This window comes from Bactrocera oleae, chromosome 2 (genome assembly GCF_042242935.1).
Source record: "Bactrocera oleae isolate idBacOlea1 chromosome 2, idBacOlea1, whole genome shotgun sequence".
Lineage (NCBI taxonomy): Eukaryota > Metazoa > Arthropoda > Insecta > Diptera > Tephritidae > Bactrocera > Bactrocera oleae.
Genome location: NC_091536.1, coordinates 14,688,333 through 14,709,230, shown reverse-complemented (window position 1 = coordinate 14,709,230; position 20,898 = coordinate 14,688,333). Strand labels below are relative to the sequence as shown.

Genomic DNA, 20,898 nt, shown 5'->3' with positions numbered 1-20,898 from the left:
TAATAATACAACTGAAATTTCTAGTTGACTAGACAAGTTTTAGAGTGGAAGGGCTTTCTTTCTGCTTTAACGACTTTGAAAAACAAAAATCATTGCTTTTATTACCTAATCAGATTTTTGGCCTTAGCGATAACTTTTTAATACATACTGTTAGTAACATTAGAAAACTGGTATGTGTTCCTCTTAATAATATCAACTATAAAATAATTTAAATATAATATCTTAAAATTTAAAAGAATATTACTTTTTGACAACTGCGCCGTCTGTAGTATGAATATTTAATGATTAAAATAGTTAAATAATTATAATATGTGGAAAATACTCGGCCAAAGTTTATATAAAGTTCTTTAAATCATTTTTTATTGTTTATAATATTACATTTTGTATGTCTAGTTTCATCTTAAGCATATATTATTTAGTATTCCAAATATTATCACTTTCTGGGACGACTACTTCGCCCCAACTTAGTTTCTTAGGTAAAACTTCATCCGGCGCATTCGGCAAGTCTATTGTCCAAAATTCGTAGTTAAAAAATTCGGAAAGATACATATCCTTTGGCGACATGTAATGAAAGGCCATAGGATATTTCGCAAGACATTCTCTGCACTAAACAAAAAACAAAAGTATAGCATTAAAATATTATAAAATCACACACAATAAAATGAGGTAAGTTGTCTTACCGATCGTGGATTATAGAAACTGTAATTGAAATACCAAAATGGTTCATTTAACAGCTCAGGCATAAGTATCATAAACGGCTCGAATAAATAAAAACGTGCTTCGCCATGTATATCGCGCGAATCGCCAGCAACCACATCTACCGCACGAAAACATTCACCTATAGCCACATCATCAGGATTATAACGATCATTAATATCACAACCACTTTTATTAACAATGGCCGATTCGACAAAAAGTCGCACTGCTTCCCGACTTGAAACAAAGCCACTACCACCAGACATATAAACCTAAAATTATATGATAAATTATTTAATTTAATAAATAAATAAAGTTAATAACGTATTCTACATAAAGGATGATTGACAAGCTTATCAATTTCATACATATCAGTCTTAGAAAACTAAAAGCTAAACAAATTTACCAAAATAGTCTATATGTGCTCTTCCACATTAGTAAATTATATCCAACTATTCTATCTATCAGTTATGTACTATCAATACGAAACCAAAACTAAAAATTTAATATACTCCTCTATCAGGCAGACTAAAGAGATTTTAACGCTTATATAAGAAAGCGAAAATGGTATTGAACACATAAGTTTTGGATTTTGCTGTTACTTTGAAAAATTAAATTGAAATCGATCACTTGCATTAATATGTCATATGTGGAATAGACTATGGATCCACACATTCATCCCGAAATCCAATCGACCATCATCCGAGTAAATCCAGATCTGGAATCCAATACCTTTTTTCTGGATAATGCTAACTGGAAAGGAATTCTACGGCAATATAGAGATAGTCGGTGAGGACTACTTTATGGTTTAGGTACGATGATACAAGTATATAATATGTAGATATCGTTTTATAGATGGGACTGTTGAAAGTAGATTAAGAGGTTCCCTTTACTTAAAATTAGCTTTTTAATATATTTGATAAATCGTTCAGCATAAATCAAATATTAATTTTAAAAGTTGTAATAAAAATAATATAAAGTAGCTGCTCAGCCTCTTTTCTCTTATCATTTGAACTACCCTAACATTACCTTGTCTTTTCGTCCGCCATATAATAAGTTATATCCAAAGTAAATCGGCATTTCCGGGCTATACGCATATAGAAAATAGCGCATATTTTCAATGTAAGCATAACTGTAGATAAGAGAATAATGAAAAGAGATGACTATAATGATATAGATGTGTAAACTAACGGTAAAAGTAAAGGCAAGATCACGATTCTAAAACAAATTTTGTGCAAAATCTAAAAACATTAGAAACTAGTAGACAACATTGAGACACTCCAAAATGACAATTTAAACATTTTAAGAACAGAATTTTTCTACACAAATTAAGCAGTGAACGAACGTTAATTATTCTTGTCTCACTCACTCACATATGTATGTTCGTTGCCGAAAAAAGAATTATTAATTACTCACGCATCATCATCAGCCTTAAAGAACCAATCTGTCTCATTAGCATACTTTACGTAAATTCGTTCAAATGCTATTCTCATTTTGGGCCATAAGACCTCGTATTTATCTTCCACTTCGTTTATGACTACAGTCTCCCCCAACTCTTCGTCATCCTCCGAGGTAACGAACAAAAGCCGATTGCAATGTTTTCCCCACGTACGTCGTATGTGTATTGCTTTGGTTTTGTGATTCTTCGGCGTGGTCATGACCCAGCAAAGGATACGTACTTCTTCATATAACAGCTCCGCTAAGTTGGTATTATTTTGTGTGGCATTTTCTGGCAATGTGTTTACTTTTTCATCGTGTAGCCAACGAAGTTGTTTTAGACATGTGCTACTATGTCTATAACTCAAAAATGCCGCTATTAATGCAATTTCTATACTCACAAAAGCGAGACGTCGGTAAAAACTTAGACATTTTTTTGGTTCAATTTTTTCTACGTTTGCTGTTTGCTCTGACATTTTTGCTTGGCGTTTCAAAATAAACTAAAATTGTTGCCGCGTGTTTTTGGTGCGATCATTGTCGAAGCCATTAACTAAATTGTTTGTTGGCACGGCTTGTTACTTTCAGCGCGATAAAAATATGTTATTGTTTTACATTAAAACTTTTGATAGTACATATGTACATATGTATATTTTTACTTTTGTACCTATTAATAATCAGCGTTCATTTGATGAAGTGCAAGTCTAAGTAAGTTCACATCTCGATCGCTATCTCCAACAAAGTTCTAAGTGTTAAACACCGGCTTATGTTAGAAATAATTTTATAGACTGGGTGTTATACTTAACCACAGAGATAGCATAAATTTTAGTGTAATAGCCGGTAATATATGATAATGTTTCGTCCCGAATTACGGTATCACAGTTATTTACGACTCCAAAGGAAATTTTGCAAAGTGTAAAGATCCCAAAACAGGGTAGCTGAACAGAACAGAACTATTTTACAATATACAACACATTGCCAGATTCTAGTAATGAAGGCTAAAAACTATAACAATTTTAAGTCATCATTTAGTATTAAAATATTAATTTTTCATACAGTTTCAGTAGCATTTCTAATCGGTAGTATCTCATTTTATTTTTAGATTCGTAACTAATGGCAAGACGAGTAACTTCATTTTTCATATCTTTAACATAAGAAATTTCCTGACCTTGTTAGAATCTTGCTTCATTCATACAATTTTACGGTATCCAAGATATAATATTCGAAGCATATATATCTGTAATTATAGTATTGGTGTCAGTTACCACTTTTGGTAATTTTAGATAACACTGAAACACAGCACGAAGCTTGCTCATAACGGCATGATAGAAATAATATATACGAACATTATAACGAATTTGTCTTGCTACATTTCTTTGTCTGTCTGTCACTTGAATGTATACACAAATACATATATTAATACAATATTTTTCATAAATAATAAATAGACTTATCTTCAGTTAACGACGCCTCTTTTTCAATATATTCATACTAATTAAATCTAAAAAAATATAAATTCAGTTTTAGTTTTTATTATACAAAAAATATTTTTGTTTAATTTTTTGAGTATAAATAAGTTAATCTTAACTTTGCATTCTATATAGCTTACCTAAAAAGACACCAACTGATATTTTGATTAAATCAATACATTAGCTTTCACATAGTTAAGTGAAAAGAGTAAAGTTGGCTGTGTTTCCACAGTTCACCATTTAGTATCGTTTAATAAAACAATACAAACACAGGCATTTTCAAGCATCGAATTACCAATTGAGTGAGTAGGAATGCAAAAATATTAGAATTTATTTTATAAAGAACCGCCCTAATGTACATTCGACGCATACGATATACTACAATATAAACATAGCACAACACTCGACTTTCAAATAAATTTGTTGCTTCACAGCATAACATACAAAAACACTAAACATAACAAAATTTCGAAAATACATAAACAGCATTCAATGTGCACGGAGTATAAAAAACTTTTGTACTGAAATGTACAGCCTTTTAATCACTTATCTTACCAATTGTTCAAACATTACTGCTCAGAAAAAGCGGGCATGCTTTAAGAAGGCATCAACGAAGCAAGAATTGAAAAAGTGGATCTTTGTAGTACTAGTAGAATTTTAGGAGTCTGCTTTCTTATATATTTCGTGGACTTAAATAATAGTGATCCAATATTTATAAATTCAAATTTTAAAACTATCAGAAGCAAAATAAATGGCTACATGTAAATGACAAGTGTTCTGTCATTACAATTCCACTGAGTCTTACAATTCATAGTTAATTACCCTCACTCTACCAACTGAAGCAAACAACTTTCAGAACTTGAGGATTTTATTCCATTCAAAAATTTTTAACTGGACACGCTATGATTTAACACACTGAAACATATCGGCATTAAATGCTTTCTTTTAAAAGTACTTTGTACGAATTCCCAATGAAAGCACGTAAAATATAGTGTTGGGAATGAGTATCGCACAACAGCTGGAAGCACATAAATTAAATCATCCATCCACTACTTTTTCACTTTTTGGGTCATATTAATGTGAGTTCGAATAATGTTCGGTTTCGCTTGAATGTAGAATTCCTTACTTGCCAAATATTGAAGCTTTCGAAGAAATCATATCTATAGGCACACGTCACTCTTTGTAACTTATCTAGCAAACAACGAAAATAATGAATATACAAAAGAATGCTATACAAAGATTAATACACCATCAGAAGATGATGCCCACAAAGTGCTATTTAGTTAAAAGTTGAAAATGTCAGTTCAACAGCGAATATTTCAGTATCGTCGCATATTTTTGATATTGGCGGTAGCCTCCATAGTTTTAATATATTTGGAATATTAAAGTAATGTATTAAATTCAGAAAAAATTACTTGGCAAAATATTAACGAATCCAATGGAGCAAAAAACAGCTTAGTTGACCGAATCGCAGATGAAGTGCGCATCCTCTGTTCGGTAATGATCAACCCCGTCCATTATAAAACTAAAGCCATACACGTGCTTTGCACCTGGGGCAGGCATTGTAATCGTTTAATATTCGTAACCTGCAATGAAACTGCAGAATTGGGTGAAACATTTGTTCTACAAAATTTCCCCGATACCCATAATGTATTATGGGTGAAAACAAGAATAGCCTTTAAGCATGTTTACGAAAAATATGCTAATGAGATGGATTGGTTTATGAATGCAGATGACGACACGTAAGTTTTTACTATACACGCATCGATTTAAATTGATTACCTTCCACTTGATTGTTTCGATAACTGCTTAAGAAATTGGAATCGTGCCTTTGGTTGCAAGTCAACACAAAGCCCATTCCAAATTGTTATTTTTGAAGCATGTAACACTTGTAACATCCAGCCGGTACCATAGTATTTACTTTCAAAGTAATGCAGTTTAAATTTCTATAGATTCAGACAGGAAGGCATAATCAGCGTCCCTAGATTTTAATTATTTGAACCAGAAGCATTTTAATTTTCATCGACTCATCTCATGGCCTTTGTTATTGGTTCCAAGATAGAAAAACTGCTAAGAGTTCGAAATGAGACTTGCTAACAGTAATATTAAGTGCTCAACAATTTATTACACAATGTTTCCCTTGGCTGACCAAGCTGCCTCTATGGTATATACAAAATTGCATTAAATTTATTAGGTGATTAAAATGATTTTCTCAAGCTAAAGCTTATAAATAGTTAGAAACACTCTTTGTGTTGCCTCCGAAGGCATATTACATTGCTGTCGGATAAATGCAAGCTGACTGTTAGTCTATTTCTCTCTCTGTATTAAATTCGTTTTTTCGAAGCATAATATAACCAGCACCGCCGGTCATGTAGGTGCGGGTTATGTCTTAAGTCGCGAAGCCCTGCATCGTTTTATTAATGCAGCAATGCCAAATAGTGATTTATGTCCACCGGAAGATGATGTTATAGCCGAAAACTGGGCGATCGGTATGTGTTTACGCTCTGTGGGTGTGTTGCCTGGAGATTCACGTGATGCACACAATGAGCTGCGTTTCATACCTTTTGAACCACATACTCTCTTAATTGGAAATTATATTGATGATATATTATGGTATTTCACATATGGAATCTTGTATGGAAAATTGCATCTTAATAATTTTTCTTCAGATAGTGTTTTCCTTAAATTATTTAAAACTCTAAATATACTTTTTTTTCAGTGTCAAAATTGTTTATCAAAACACGCCATCTCCTTTCACTATATGCCACCGAAGAGTATGTATTTATCTTAACTATTATATACACCGCAGGAAAAGAAAGAAGATGAAGTAAAAATACCTGCTCCATTTAATGCATGGGATATAACTGTGAATTAACAAATGGAGAAAACTTGATTACAACCTAAATCAACCTAAATCTTTATAATTTCCATTAATCAAAATCGTGTATGTTGATCAACGAAATATATTATGAACAAATGTTTGCAGTGAAATGACACATGGCAAGGAAAATGAAAGACTGTACAGGGTTAAGACATCATTATTATAGAATTATGGTAATATGATCACAACTCACAAGATATTCGCCTGTATTCACAATTTGTGTCTCATTTTGTTATTGTGACTGGTTGTGAAACCTTTTATAAAACGTCTCAGTCTTTTAGCAAAGCAGTGCAGAAGTCGTTCTCTTCCCAATCACATTTCAAATTCTCGTATATTGTTGCCTTTGCACCCATATCTACCACCAACATCACTAGTATACAATACGATCGCAATTGAACCTTTTTTATACTCTTACAACATGTTGCTACAGAGTTTAATAGTTTTGTTCACCTAATACTAATCGAGATAAATATGGAGTTATATTGTATATACCACATATAAATGATCAGGATGACGAGACGAGTTGAATTTCGATTCACTGTCTGCCTGTCCGATAACTTCAGTAAAACTTGTGATGTTTTGATGAACTTGGTATACATGTTCCCTGGCAACCGTATCAAAAGTGCGATAAGTCTACAATTAAATTCGTCAGACACATAAAACTTTACAAACGAATGGTACGAAAGGGCTTTATAGGAACCAGTGTCAAATTTGGGCGATGGGCGTGGCAACTCCCACATTTATGTGAAAACCTACTCAAGTCAGAGAACATTGTTAAAATAAAGTTTTCTCTACACCTGAAGAAATTTTCCTGGCTTTTTTCCTGGCAAGTTGCAAGAATATGAAATGTTCGGTTACACCCGAACTTAACGCTTCCCTACTAGTTCTGTCTTTGCGTGCTTACAAAATGAAGGAGATCAACATGATTGCTTTTATGTGCATACATACCATAAACATTTACCAGTTAACAATTCTAAAACTTATTAGCATAGACACACACCACCAAAAGCAAAAAGCTCGGTAAGGCATCAAACTAATAGTACTGATATTTAAAGCATGTGCATGATAAGCTCTCAAAAAAGTTTCCCTTTAAAAATTAAGTTAAATTTATATTTTTGAGTGCGATTTATATTTTTATTCACAGTTTAATTTCAGTTATGCTTTAACTTTATCTTTTCACGTTCTCCCGAAAGCATTCGCCTCACATTTCTATATATTAACCATACTGGGGTTAATAAAACTAACATCACGCCACCAACCAATACCAATAATGTATCCAAACTATGGTACTGTATAAAATTCAATTCTTGGGCGGCAACACGCATATGCGGCGCACCCCCATGACGTAACACGTACTCCGTCCAAAAGATTGCTTTGTCCAGCGGTTTCATTGGCTGATCATGATAATGCTGCGACATTTGTTGGATTTTTTGCGTATATTTTGGATTGTCCAGTACTTCAACGATGGCACTTCGCAACTCATCGTAAGTGAAAGATTTATAATTAACGGAAACGCCAATACCGGCACGTTTAATACGTTCCATATTGAGAAATTGATCGAAGAATACGGGCATGCAAACCAATGGCTTTGCATGATGAATCGCCTCCGTTGTGCTGAGCAAACCAGCGTGAGAAATAAATAATTTCACATTGGGCTGCGCCAGTATGTCGGACTGTGGAAACCATTTGTTAATATAGACATTTGGCGGTTTATTCGTTAACTCGGTAGCTTCGAATTTCCAAAGTATACTGTACGGTAGCGAGGCAAAAACGCGCATAAGTGTCTCAAGTTTCTCCTTTGACAAATTTTTACTCTTCACATTCGAGCCCAAAGAGAAGTAGATAGCGCCCTGTTTAGCATCTCTGATGAAGTTTTCTATAACGGTAGGTAGTTTATTGGCTCGCTGACTTATATGCATACCGGCAACTTCAATAGCATTCGGTACATAGGGGCGCGGAAAACTTATCGAAAAGTGCTGATTCAAGAGCACTAATGAGAAATTCTTGCGTACCGTATATATATCAGCGGTGGAATTGGGGAAATATTGCTTGTATATGGCAGCTTGGTTGGGCAAATAAAAGAGATGCATGTGCAATTGATGCAACAAATGGTGCCACACATTTTGTAAACGCTGCCAAAAAGTCATGCGATCGCTTAGTTGAGAGAGTGGTAATGGTACATACGATATGGGTGAAGTATTACCCACTAATTCGTCGATTGTCGGATCTGAACCGTATGTAGATATCCCAATAAGTGAGGCATTGTAATGATGCGCAAATGCATAGATAGCATCCATTTGCAATGCTTCTACAATTATAAGATCGAAATGCTCATTAGATTGTAATAATTCTTGAACCTTTGAACTTCTTAGCACCGACAAAGTGCCACCGGTGAAGAAATCATAATAGAGATTTAACTCTTGCCATTTATTGCGATCCTCTGTAATTACATCCACGATGGTTTCTGTAAGCGTTACATTAAAAAAATAATTTAGTGAATTAAAAAATACATAAGGTATATTATAACTCAAAATTTTATATAAAATGTACCTTCGTAGCCATGCAGTACTTCCTCTATCGATATATCGCGAAAATTGCGGAGCGGTTTTTTCTGTGGAAAAGCTGAGATAACAGTGACTTCATGCCCGCGTGCCGCTAAAGCTTTTAAATAAGCTTGCACGCAAATATACTGCGAAGGGCCAGGAAACGGAAATATCGCTAAAATATTGGCAGCATTTGTCTGCTGCAAAGCAATCAAGCTAAAATAAGCCGAAAGTAGCAAGCTGACGAAGAAGCGGGGCAGCATCTTTCACCAAAGTCTGTCGGCATAAAAAACTGTAATACAATTTTATATCTTAAGTTTTTTTTTTTTAAAACTGTTTTATATGCTATTGGTAAGAATGATTTAACCTCAAATTCAAATGTTTTCTTTATAAACTTAAAATAAAAGGAATTTCTTGTGATTGTATTAGTCTAGAATTTAGAAAAGGTTAGGTTAGATTAAAGTTCGATCCTAAGAAGGATTACACGTGGACAGCCTAAACGCCGGTACATAGTGGTACCTAAAGCTCCTATATGCTGGATCAAAAGACCCTTACATGTCGACAAAGCGCTTTGTGCCTATAAAAAACTTGTTGAGACGTCCAATATCTGTTTCGGTCAAGTCTTTTGTTCTTCTGGTCCGCCGAAAGTGAGATTGCCGAGATGTTTCAGTCTCATCCAGGATGTTTCCACCTCACCCTCCTCCATACAACTTTGACAACTAGCATCGGGTAGTATTCTAAGCCGTACCACACTCTGAGAACTCCTACCATAGCGGCGAGATGAACTTTGTTCAAGGCGAGAACTTCCCCCGACCTCCTGCGATCCACTCTGGGCCAGAAGAAACTCGCAGGCGCACAGGTGCCCCCCTGGCAAGCTCATCGGCTTTGCAGTTGCACACGATTCCGCTTTGACCATGGACCCAAATAAGCTTAATATTGAAGTAGCCTGATGCTGTTTCTGGTGAAGACATATCCTCCTTGACTATTTTTGATTGCACGGTTCGCGTACTCAGAGCTAGTATTGCCGCTCTACCACCATTGCCACCTTGATAGCAGCCATTTAGAATAGAATTTAGAATAGTGCCAGTGCTTTATACCTTCACTTGAGGTGAATCTTTTTATTGAGTGTTCGACGTAATTGTCGAATGCCTGACTACAAGTTTTAATACACACAGTGAATTAGCAAATTTTATAGCCAAATTGCCTTCGAAAAACCCTCAAATAAAAGCGCTGTTTGGAATAAAAAAAAAACTGCTATATCTCTTTTTATAGCACATCGCGTTATTTCGACTAAAACAATTGTACAATCAATAAGTTTACTGTCCAAATTTTTAGTTCTCAACATAAAATTGTAATTACTTTATAGACTTTATTCGTTTTACACTATAACCACATGTCCATTTTTTTTATTTTATTTTGTATAAAATTCAGGTTACAGGTAATCCGACCGCATTACGGTGACTAAACGAAATAGACCAACTGTGGAATATATATAAGCACATTTTTAACAGGAAATCAGATTCTGTATACAAACACATTTATTTATGAATTACTAGTATTTACCTCTTTATTGTAATTTTCAACTCAGAAAGCTGTTGGAAAAACAATTTCTAACACGCTATGATGGATCCTAACGCTGTTCGTCATAAATGCTTGCTTATTGTCTGGCAGACATATGTACATATGTATGTCATATTTTAACCTTAAGATGAGCCCATTAGATTTTTTAATTTAATAGCTTTATTTGTATGGTCTTTATTCAAATTCATTACAATATTTTCTATATATTTTTTAGATATTGAAACTTCATTGACTGTTAATTTTAGTAAAATTTATTTATTTTATAAACTTTAATGCAACAGTACAAGAAAAATTCGTTATATGTATATTAAACTAACTCCATTTAAAAATGCCTTCAGATATAAGCATTTTTTAGAGGAGTTGCAACTTGTTTTTATTTTTGCCAACGCTGTTCGTCTTGTTAAGCTAGAAGCTATTTCAGCAGAACGTGTGCTCGCACGGGTTCCGTTTTTAAGATTTTTATTACAATGTGCGTACCCTTATAATCCGTTGCATGTTTAGTATACTACTAGTACTGCTTATAATATATAATATTGGCTCAGTACTTGGCATTGCATGTGAAATTTCATAATCGGCTTTGCATGTAAGCTAATACAATTTGTGAAGATTTTAAAAATTTGATGAGGTCGCATGTGAGATAATTTCAAAGTAATTAACAGAAACTCAACAAAATAAGCTGTTAGTTATTACATATAATAATACTTGTAAGATATTCAAATAAAGTATGGTAAATAGTTGAACATTGGTATACAGTCAAAGTGAGAAGGAATATATACCTCTTACTCTCATATGTGGTTATTGAACCATATATACTCGAAGTAGCTAAAAAAAAATGAGGAAATTTTGAAAATACAAGAACTGCGAGAACACCAAACAGCGCTACACCTGTATCTAAGCTATGCAGCTGTACAAAATTTAGAACTTTCGGAGTGGACGCATCTTTATTTATATTTTTTACAGTGAAATGTTCACGCAATATTGAATGTATGCTGTCCTACTAATGCATACAGTTGTCTCAATCTCGCAATATGTCACATGATAAAGATGGAAATTGCAATTTTCGAAACAACAGATGATTTGGGATGATCTTCACGAAATTCGCCTTGCAGTGACTTACGACCTCAATTTAACTCAACATACCATCGATAAACACTGATCCTTGATGGAGCTACATCGCCAAAAATTGGATTAAGTTTATCGATGCACTATTGCTGAGTTAATCTACGTCGAAAGTGTTCGCGTTATTGAGAGACTAGCACACTTATATATGTATTGTATAAATATACTTTATGAAACAAAAAGTGCCGATTCATAATCACTATTGTCTATCAGATAATTCCTACTCACATACATGTATCCTTTCATCCAGCAACATTATTTAAGCAAAATAATCTAATATAATGTTTTAGCATTTGCAGTACGGCTTAATTGACATAATTTGTATTTACTTATATATTTTGCCATTAAATACAATCATAGCTAACCGAAAGCTTTACGGTAAAGCTGAATTAATTGCGAGATAGTTATGAATGTGTGTAATACAAAGCGCGTTCGAAACTTATTGTATACACATGACACTAAATATATATATTCACCTATACATATATAAAGAGTACTATTGTTTTGGGGAAATTAATTTGAGTAATTTGCTGTTGAGATTAACAATAATAGTTATACCCAGTGATAAAATTTTGTAGAGGAAGAATTGTCAAGTGGCTACATAACATAAGTTAAAAAAAGAAAACCAAGCAATACTCCGTCATCTGCAAATCGGAACGCCGGAACATGAATCAATGTTTATTTTTTTGTTTTTTGCTTTCATAATGCTATTGGCGCTGCAATACCAGTCAATAATGTGCATAGAGGCCTGGAAATTTAAAAGAGCGACAGTTTTCATGTCAATATTGTTCAAGCCGTATCCATATTTTGCTTAAGAAGTACAGTAATCATGTTATGAGCCTTTGAGACGAGCTATGAACTAACTCGGCGTTGAAATTTCACACCGTTTAAAGTATTTTTGTGGAGTGCAGTGAAATGCCAATGTTGTTCAAATTATTTTCAATTATCGATTAAGAACTATTTATAATATAAAAACCTAAAACAATCACGAAGGCAAACCTAATCATCGAAGCAGACATTAAAAATATAAATTCTGTTTTGTGGTGGTCGAGTATAACTATGAGCTGATCACCTCAGCATTTTATTGTCTTCCACTTATTTCGATATTTGTTACTCCTATACTATATTTCTTAAAAGTCGTAAGACGATGATACGATATGACCTAGATGATACGATATGACTTAGGGGAGGGCACAATAGACCATAGGTCGCGGTTCATACCTCAATATTAATCTAATCTAAGACGATCTATGAAGGCACTAAGAACTTTATAATTGAAATAAATATATCACATGCAATTTGTGTAATTTGTGACGAATTTTCTATAAATTTCAGATGCACGCGATCCTATGGTACAATGGTACTACGGTTTATGCTGCAATTTATTTTTGTCTTTATTTTATTATCGATATTTTATTTTATTTGCCGATTTTATTTGTTGATTTTTATTTTACTTCGTTCGCTGCCACATGATAACTGCTCACGTTTGTCACTCGAAATTGCGTCGATTTTCATTGTTGATCAGCTTTTGTAGAGACATAAAATACAATTTGTCTATAAAGCATAAAATTGATTATACCACGCTTGAACGACTAACAGTTATCATTCAGCAAGTGTATTGAGTATAGATGTGATAGAAAAAGCTGGTATTCAACAACGGCACAAACTTAATTAAAACTTAATTAATTTTCTATTTTGGGCCGCACACGCACACAAAGCTATAAACAGATATAGACTAATGGAATTCTATACTTATGCTATGTATTTGAAAGTGCTTGATTTGAACTTTTTGCTAGGCTGAAATTGATCAAATTGCTTGCTACGAATTCACCAAATAATGGTACGGGGTTAAAACACGTGATGTAAATCAATGTAGATGAAATATTCTCTTAATTCGCTATACTAATCGTATTATCAAAAGAACGTCATCGATTCTGAGCCTAAGTCTTTCAGAACTTGGATGTTACTAATACGTACAAATCAGTCTTTCGCAGAATTTTTCTCTGAATTACACCAAATTTTGTGACGACATTTTTTACTATCCGCATTCCATCAATATAATAACACATGTCTAATATACTTATAACAGGTAACATGAAACGATGTTGGTTGCGCTGAATAGCAGGTGTAACTTATAGTGGTCCTATGTCGAATTTTAAAAAGTATTTATTGCCGCGAAATATGATGAAAAATCATCCTACGAAGTGTATTCAAAATTGTTGTTCCCAGTTAGTACGCAGCTCAACACTGTGAACTATGGAATTGTTTTCAATTAGTTTATGCAATAATGTATTTAAGAACGTCTCTATAATCTGAGAATAAGGTATTTTTAATATCAAATATAAAGTCTTATGAGTTTTTAAAAACACAGAAACGGACTTTCACGGTCACGAACATATTATAGTTCCGTTAGGACGTGCATTTTCCTTTTAGATTTTCAAAATTAAAAACATTCGAAACACTCTAGTTCTAGGTTATATTATACTCATATACAAGTACTTACTGGTTATTAGATTAACGTGTGCCAGCTGTTACTTTCTTACTCTTAATATTTAATTAGTCATGCTTTACTTTTCTCTTTTGACCAATCAACTTCTCAGTTATAAGATTCAATAAACGGCAGCTTGTCCATAGCATAAATACCAATGCCAGTAGCGGCAAGCCGAACAGCACAGCGATGGCATCCAAGTTATGATATTCAATGAAATTCAAATCCTGTGCGGCCACACGCATATGCGATGCGCCCTTATGACGTAGCACATATTCCGTCCAATAGATGGCCTTCTCCAACGGCTTCAGCGGCTGATCGTGGTAACGGTGGGAAAGCTCGTGCGCGCGCTGTGAGTACTTGGGATTATTCAACACCTCCAGTATGGTATCCTTTAATACGTTAGTGTTTAAACTCTTTAAGTCCACACCTAAACCAAAACCTTTCGCTTCCGCTCGCGCCACATTTATATGTTGATCGTAGAATATCGGTATACCCACAATTGGCTTAGCGTAATGGATCGCTTCGATCGTACTCAATAGCCCACCATGTGTTATGAAGACTTTTACATTGGGATGCGATAAAATATCTGCTTGTGGAAACCATTTATTAATGTAAACATTTTTTGGTTTCCCCTGTAGTTCCGGTACTTCAAATTTCCAGAGTATATTATAGGGTAATGAGGCGAAGACGTTCAAAATAATAGCAAGTTTTTCTTTAGACAAATTTTTACTATGCAAATTTGAGCCCAAAGAAAAAAATATCGCACCATTTGGATTGGCGTTAATGAATGCTTCCATATCAGCTGGTAGGACGCTCGATTTGTGGTCTATATGCCAGCCAGCCACTTCGATGGCGTTGCTCACGTACGGACGTGGTATGCTCAGCGAAAAATGTTGATTCAATAGCAGCAATGAGAAATTGTTTCGTACTGCCATAAAATCAGCAGTAGGATTGCTCACATACTCTTTATATATTTCATATTGTAAGGGTATTATAACGAAATGATTATGTACCCACTCGACAACATGTGTATATAAACTATCAAGACGTTGAAAAAAGCTCATATGATCACTGTAGGTACTTAAAATTGACGGCACATAAGAGAGGGGTGAGGTATTGCCAACTAATTCGTCAATGCGCATATCAGTGCCAAAGCTCGATACACCGATGAGCGATGCATTAAAATGGTGTGACAACGCATACAGCGCATCTTGTTGCAACACCTCCACAATGAGTAGATCAAATTTGACGCCATTTTCCAGCCATTTCTGCACTTCCGGGTGTTCTAATACCTTTCGGGTGGGCATAGTTAAGAATTCTATGCCCCAGTTTAACTCTTCCCATTTACTGATTGTGGGCATAATACTATCCACGGCGAAGTCTATGAAAGAAATAAAATATATATTAATATGTATGCAAACAATTATTTCTTTCGAAATGAGGTAGGTAATCGAAATAGTCCTTTACCATAAATAGCGAGCGTTATAACATGATGTTGACCGGGTTTTTTTTCATGCAAAGTTTGGTGACTCGTTAATTTCGAAAAATGGCCGCGAAGATCATGCGAAGCTCGAGGAGCTCAAAGACAACATTTAGCGCACTATAATCGAAATTCTAGCCGAAATGTTGCGCCGGTTCATCGAAAATTGACGTAAAACGAAGCCATGGTGGCCATTTGGCCGACATTTTGTTCAAATCGTAAATGGCATTAAATTATCTGCATAACAAAGAGAACAGAACTTATCTAACATCGTTCTTGTTGGTAGAGCCTGTATATAAGTAATAGATAGCGTAGAAGGGATCGTACAACTTAATGTTCTTTCATATACAATAAGAAATTTTCGCTAGAATACCAAAAATTCCTTCAAGCTCAGAGCACAACTTCGCTCGATGAAAGAAAAACATTTCTTTGGAATGGAATTTAAACTCAAGAGCCAAAGAGTGATAATCACATATCTAGCCCGACTCTATTTTTGACACCAGCTGACTATGTTTATGAAGCGACAAATTGTTTCATTCTTTCAATTATTTCATTCATGTATTCTATTTATATATTTTCATTTTTTTCTAAGAAAAAGTAACCACATTTTCAAAAATTGTGCAAACAAACTCTGGAGTGAGTAAAAAATACAATTTAAATATTTTTAAAGCATAAAGCCGAGAGTATAAAAGAAACAATTCATATACATCTTATAATTAGATACAAAGGATAAAATATCAATTTTAATAACAAATGCTCGACAACAGTTCAGTTCATACAAGCTAGTATTCATCGCAAGATTCCGCCGCAAATTATCTCGAGCTCGACGAAACAGAAACTTTAAAACAACAGCTCATTTGTGTAACGTATTTCTTTCTATCAGGTTGCTTCATATCCAACTGTGTCGCTCTTGTGAAAATATGTACATATGTATAAAAGATTTACTCACCTTCAAAAAGTGTTTTTTCGTATATAATTGGCACGTCGCGGAAATTCTGCACTGGTTTCTTCTGTGGGAATGCCGAAATCGTAGTAACTTCATGACCTCTTGCAGCCAATGCTTTTAGATAATTTTCCACGCAAATATATTGTGAACGCCCACTATAGGGGAATATGGCTAAAATCTTTGCACCATGTAAACTTTCAAAGTAGCACAATTGTGTGCAGAGTAAAAATACTATTTTTAGTTGCGACAAACATTTCATTTTAGTGCGCTTCTGAAACATTTTAATAAATTGTATAATTTTAAGCAAATGTGCCACCGCTATTATTGCGAAACGACTAAATTTTGACATAAGCAAACAAGTTTACATATTAAATTTTTGCTCTATCTATCGCTCAAACTAGCTCTCATAACTAGTTTCTACTCATGTCCAATATGAATTGCAATTGCATTTTTTAATGGTAATAATGACATTAGAGCAATTTTTCGATTCAGCCGCTCTGAGTTTAGTAAATTTCGACGCTTTTACACGATTCACAAACAAAAATACCAAGTACTTTACACACAACTACTTGAAATGAGAGAGCGAATGTTTTGTTGACGAGTAATATATCATTAATTACGAATACATTAAGTAAAGATCACAGTCATCTATATTTAGCTCTAATATGCTATATATTTTTGTATGCTGTGTATTTAAATGTATATATGATATAAAGTAATCAAAAACAAGAAGACACGTTAACTTCCTTCACAACTACAAAGTTTTCTTACAAGAACTTGAATCCGATCAAATGAAAGAGTTTTCCATACAAGCACTTGATTCCGATCGTTCAGTTAATAAGGCAGCTATATGGTTTAGTGATCCCATCTAAACAATTTCTTCGGAAATTACATTGTTGCCTTAGGAAATAACTCATGCCAAATTTCGTGAAGATATTATGTCAAATAAAAAAGTTTCACATACAAGCACTTGAATCCGATAGTTCAGTTTGTATGGCAGCTAAATGCTATGGTGGTCCGATAACGCCTGTTCCGACAGATGAGCAACTTCTTATAATATATTATATTATATTTAGATATTTATATTATAGAGTATCAAACGTTTCCTACTGCGTGTTACATACATCATGCCAAAATTTATATACCCTGTTCGGTGCATAATAAGTAAAAAATCTTGAAATCAAAACTTTAGATTCTTTGTATGAACGCTCATTAAGTTTGTTTATTTACGGACTAGTGTTCATCATGCCAATTAAATACGAACAAACATGATAGCAAAAGCTTCGTCTGACTGAGAGCACTTAAATCTAAATTAAATAAATAATACTCAAATAAACTAACACTTAAGTGTTAAGTTATTATTTTCACAGAGCATTGTAGAAAGCTGAAAGAGATACACTTACATTATAGCTCAATCAATTACGCTCATCATGCTGATCATTATCGCATGCCCTATACATGAATATAAATATCTAGTAAACAATTGAATGAAATTAGATTAATTTTAAAATAAAGTAAAAGTCATGACGATCTCTCATAAGGTGATGTTCTCCAAGTCTGGAGATAACTTTAGCGCCGCGCATCTAACTAAGCAGCTTGAAAAGTTAATGATAACGGTTTTATTATCAAATGTAAACCCTTTTTAATTTTATATGTCTGATAATGAGTCTGTCTATAAAAACAGCTTTTGCTGTCTACAAATAAATTGTGAAGAATGTTTATTGCGTTTAATGTTTCTGATACAGTTATACTTTTGCCGTAAATACTTGCACCATTTTATTATTTGTTATATTTCTATAGGTATAATTTATTTATCGGAATTTTTTTTTAAATTTAAATTTAAATTAAATTTAAAATTACGTTCCTTTTCGATGTGACTTTCAAGGCAACTGCAAATTTGTCGTAAGCATTCTTTTTACTTGTACTATAATTATAACTTCTCAAAGTGCAAGCTATTCTTAAACCTGAATTATATAGTCATGCTTCCTCTTAAAAATAGGCTTTGAAATAACAGCACTTAACCTAAGTGTCTAGATACTTCTATAAAACAAATGATCAATCATGTTTTCGCTTCTTATTCGCATTACCGTTGCTACTAAATATTGTCGCCAGAACCTTAAAAACACCATGGATTATGAATATAGCCAACAACAATGGTATTCCGAACAACACAGCCATAGTATCTACACTATGGCGCTGTAAGAAATTCAAGTGACGAGCGGCTACACGCATTTGTGGCGCACCCTTGTGCCTCAACACATACTCAGTCCAATAGATTGCTGCATCGAGCGGTTTCATAGGTCGATCATGGAAACTAGCAGAGATCTCTCGCGCTTTTTCGGTATACGTGGGATTGTTCAACACCTCTAGAATGGCATTGCGTAACTCGGTGCTGGTGAAATTTCGAAAGTTTATAGCAACACCGAAACCTTTACTTACTGCTTTTTCAACATTCAAATGTTGATCGTAAAAGACTGGCGTACCCACAACCGGTTTAGCATGATGAACCGCTTCTATCAGACTGTGCATACCGCCATGTGTAACGAACAGTTTCACTTTAGGATGAGCAAGTATGTCCGATTGTGGAAACCATTTATTGATGAAGACATTCTTTGGTTTACCAGCTAGATCCGTCTTCTCAAATTTCCACAACACGTTCACTGGTAAGGAGGCAAATGCGTTCATTAGCTCTTGCAATTTATGTTTCGGCAAAAATGCGCTTTTTACGTTCGACCCTAATGAGAAGTAAATAGCCCCTCTAGACGAAGCATTGATAAAATCTTCCATATCCGTTGGTATTTTCTTCGGTTTGTGATCAATATGCATACCAGCTACTTCGATTGCATTCGGCACCAATGGACGCGGCCAACTGAATGAGTAATGTTGATTGAGCAGCAAAAGTGAAAAGTCTCTACGCACGTCTGTTAAGCGCAATGTCGCATTAGGAAAATACTTTTCATAGTACCGCTGTTGTTCCGGTATTAAAACTAAATGAGTATAGAGAAGCTCCATAGTGTTGGAATATAAATTATCTAAGCGTTCCCAGAAATTCATACGATCCAAGTTTATGCCGGTAGGCGTTGGTACATATGCTACCGGCGAAACATTGTCCACCAACTGGTCGATAATAATATCTGCGCCAAATGTGGAGACACCAATCATAGGCGCTTTGAAGTGTTGACCTAATGCGTAAAGTGCCTCCTGATAGAACACTTCGATAATGATGAGATCGAATTGTTCGTCAGAGCGCAATAATTGTTGGAACTCCTCAGTTTCCCATACCAACAAGGAAGTCATTGTTGTATAGTCCCTAACAGATTGCAGCAGGTCCAATTTGTCACCAGACATTTCCTCTATCGCGCTGATTACTGCCTCTAAAATTATTTGAATTGAAACTTTTGCTTTATTTATCGTCAAAGTTTACACTAACCATCATGGTGAGATTGCTCTATATGTATTGTTATATCACGAAAGTTTTTTAAAAGTGTTTTTTGCGGAAACGCCGAAACCGAAGTGATTTCATGTCCACGCACCGCCAGTGTCTGCAAATACGATTGCACACATATATATTGGGAGGGACCCGAGAAAGGAAATACAGCGAGTATTTTTGCGGATTCCACATAATTTGTGGCACACGCTAACATCCACAAAGCAACCACTATGGGTTTCAGTGCAAACATTTTCAAAATTATTTCACAAATGTGCATAGCTATGCACTACAATGCTTTAAATTCAACTAAACTAACAATTTGTGAGAAGCTTGACTTTTATACCTACTTATTAAGAGAGCAGAAAGCTCTCTCTCTCTCTAGTAGTCTGAACAAGCCTATGAGCCACACTAACATGAAAGTACAAGTATATTAATAAATCTCTATAACCGCCACTATAATTCTTATACAAAACTAAGCTTTTGAAGGAGCCTTCGGAGATTTTTTAATTTATTTTCCTAGTTTATATGTATACACCTAATATCTATTGTACTTGGTGTTTAAAAATCGAGCGGTGAGTCAAACAGGTGCATATAACAGAAGTGCGAATTTTAATCGTGAATGAGACACCATCCACTTTATATAGCTACCTCTAAGTAAATAGCAGTTTTTTTTACAATAAAGAAGTGCTACTATCATACAGATTTTGAGGAATTACAAGGAGCGTTCCAAAGTAAAAAGGACTTAAAAAAAAAATAATGGTTTTATTAGCAAAATCAATTAATTTTATTCAAAATAGTCTCCTTCTGCTTTATACACAATACAGCTTT

The 20,898-nt window shown here is 34.3% G+C and overlaps 4 protein-coding genes across 4 annotated transcripts; 1 reads left to right on the top strand and 3 right to left on the bottom strand.

Moving 5' to 3' along the window:
- Window positions 1-343: 343 nt before the first annotated feature.
- LOC106620136 (glycoprotein-N-acetylgalactosamine 3-beta-galactosyltransferase 1) lies at window positions 344-2,672 on the bottom strand. Its single transcript, XM_014238536.3, has 4 exons — window positions 2,113-2,672; window positions 1,726-1,828; window positions 681-968; window positions 344-606 (listed from the first exon to the last, which is right to left on the bottom strand). Exons 1-4 carry the CDS (start codon window positions 2,607-2,609, stop codon window positions 412-414), a joined length of 1,083 nt encoding a protein of 360 aa, XP_014094011.2. The 5' UTR covers window positions 2,610-2,672; the 3' UTR covers window positions 344-411.
- A 2,092-nt stretch (window positions 2,673-4,764) lies between these two features.
- LOC106620125 (glycoprotein-N-acetylgalactosamine 3-beta-galactosyltransferase 1) lies at window positions 4,765-6,917 on the top strand. Its single transcript, XM_070113048.1, is given in 3 exon segments — window positions 4,765-5,352; window positions 5,858-6,233; window positions 6,911-6,917. Coding segments are annotated over 3 exon segments (636 nt in total). The 5' UTR covers window positions 4,765-5,099.
- Window positions 6,918-7,586: 669 nt separating this feature from the next.
- LOC106620126 (uncharacterized) lies at window positions 7,587-17,237 on the bottom strand. Its single transcript, XM_070113047.1, has 4 exons — window positions 16,644-17,237; window positions 14,289-15,595; window positions 9,031-9,286; window positions 7,587-8,944 (listed from the first exon to the last, which is right to left on the bottom strand). Exons 1-4 carry the CDS (start codon window positions 16,987-16,989, stop codon window positions 7,632-7,634), a joined length of 3,222 nt encoding a protein of 1,073 aa, XP_069969148.1. The 5' UTR covers window positions 16,990-17,237; the 3' UTR covers window positions 7,587-7,631.
- A 1,088-nt stretch (window positions 17,238-18,325) lies between these two features.
- Window positions 18,326-20,392, bottom strand: LOC106625911 (UDP-glucosyltransferase 2). Its single transcript, XM_014245733.3, has 2 exons — window positions 20,071-20,392; window positions 18,326-20,014 (listed from the first exon to the last, which is right to left on the bottom strand). The coding sequence occupies exons 1-2, from the start codon at window positions 20,345-20,347 to the stop codon at window positions 18,696-18,698; spliced, it is 1,596 nt and encodes a 531-aa protein (XP_014101208.3). The 5' UTR covers window positions 20,348-20,392; the 3' UTR covers window positions 18,326-18,695.
- Between the last annotated feature and the right edge of the window lie 506 nt (window positions 20,393-20,898).

What these genes read in the sequence shown, in the direction of transcription:
- LOC106620136 (XM_014238536.3), bottom strand. Translation starts at nt 2,609, where the DNA reads ATGTCAGAGCAAACAGCAAACGTAGAAAAAATTGAACCAAAAAAATGT. An exon ending in TTTAAGGCTGATGATGATGC is followed by an intron (nt 1,829 to 2,112) that starts GTGAGTAATTAA and finishes TCTTATCTACAG; the next exon opens with TTATGCTTACATTGAAAATA. An exon ending in GTTTCTATAATCCACGATCG is followed by an intron (nt 607 to 680) that starts GTAAGACAACTT and finishes TTTTTTGTTTAG; the next exon opens with TGCAGAGAATGTCTTGCGAA.
- LOC106620126 (XM_070113047.1), bottom strand. Translation starts at nt 16,989, where the DNA reads ATGTCAAAATTTAGTCGTTTCGCAATAATAGCGGTGGCACATTTGCTT. An exon ending in CGAAAAAACACTTTTTGAAG is followed by an intron (nt 15,596 to 16,643) that starts GTGAGTAAATCT and finishes TTTCTTTCATAG; the next exon opens with ACTTCGCCGTGGATAGTATT. An exon ending in GTCAAAAGAGAAAAGTAAAG is followed by an intron (nt 9,287 to 14,288) that starts CATGACTAATTA and finishes CTTTGGTGAAAG; the next exon opens with ATGCTGCCCCGCTTCTTCGT.
- LOC106625911 (XM_014245733.3), bottom strand. Translation starts at nt 20,347, where the DNA reads ATGCACATTTGTGAAATAATTTTGAAAATGTTTGCACTGAAACCCATA. An exon ending in AGAGCAATCTCACCATGATG is followed by an intron (nt 20,015 to 20,070) that starts GTTAGTGTAAAC and finishes AAATAATTTTAG; the next exon opens with AGGCAGTAATCAGCGCGATA.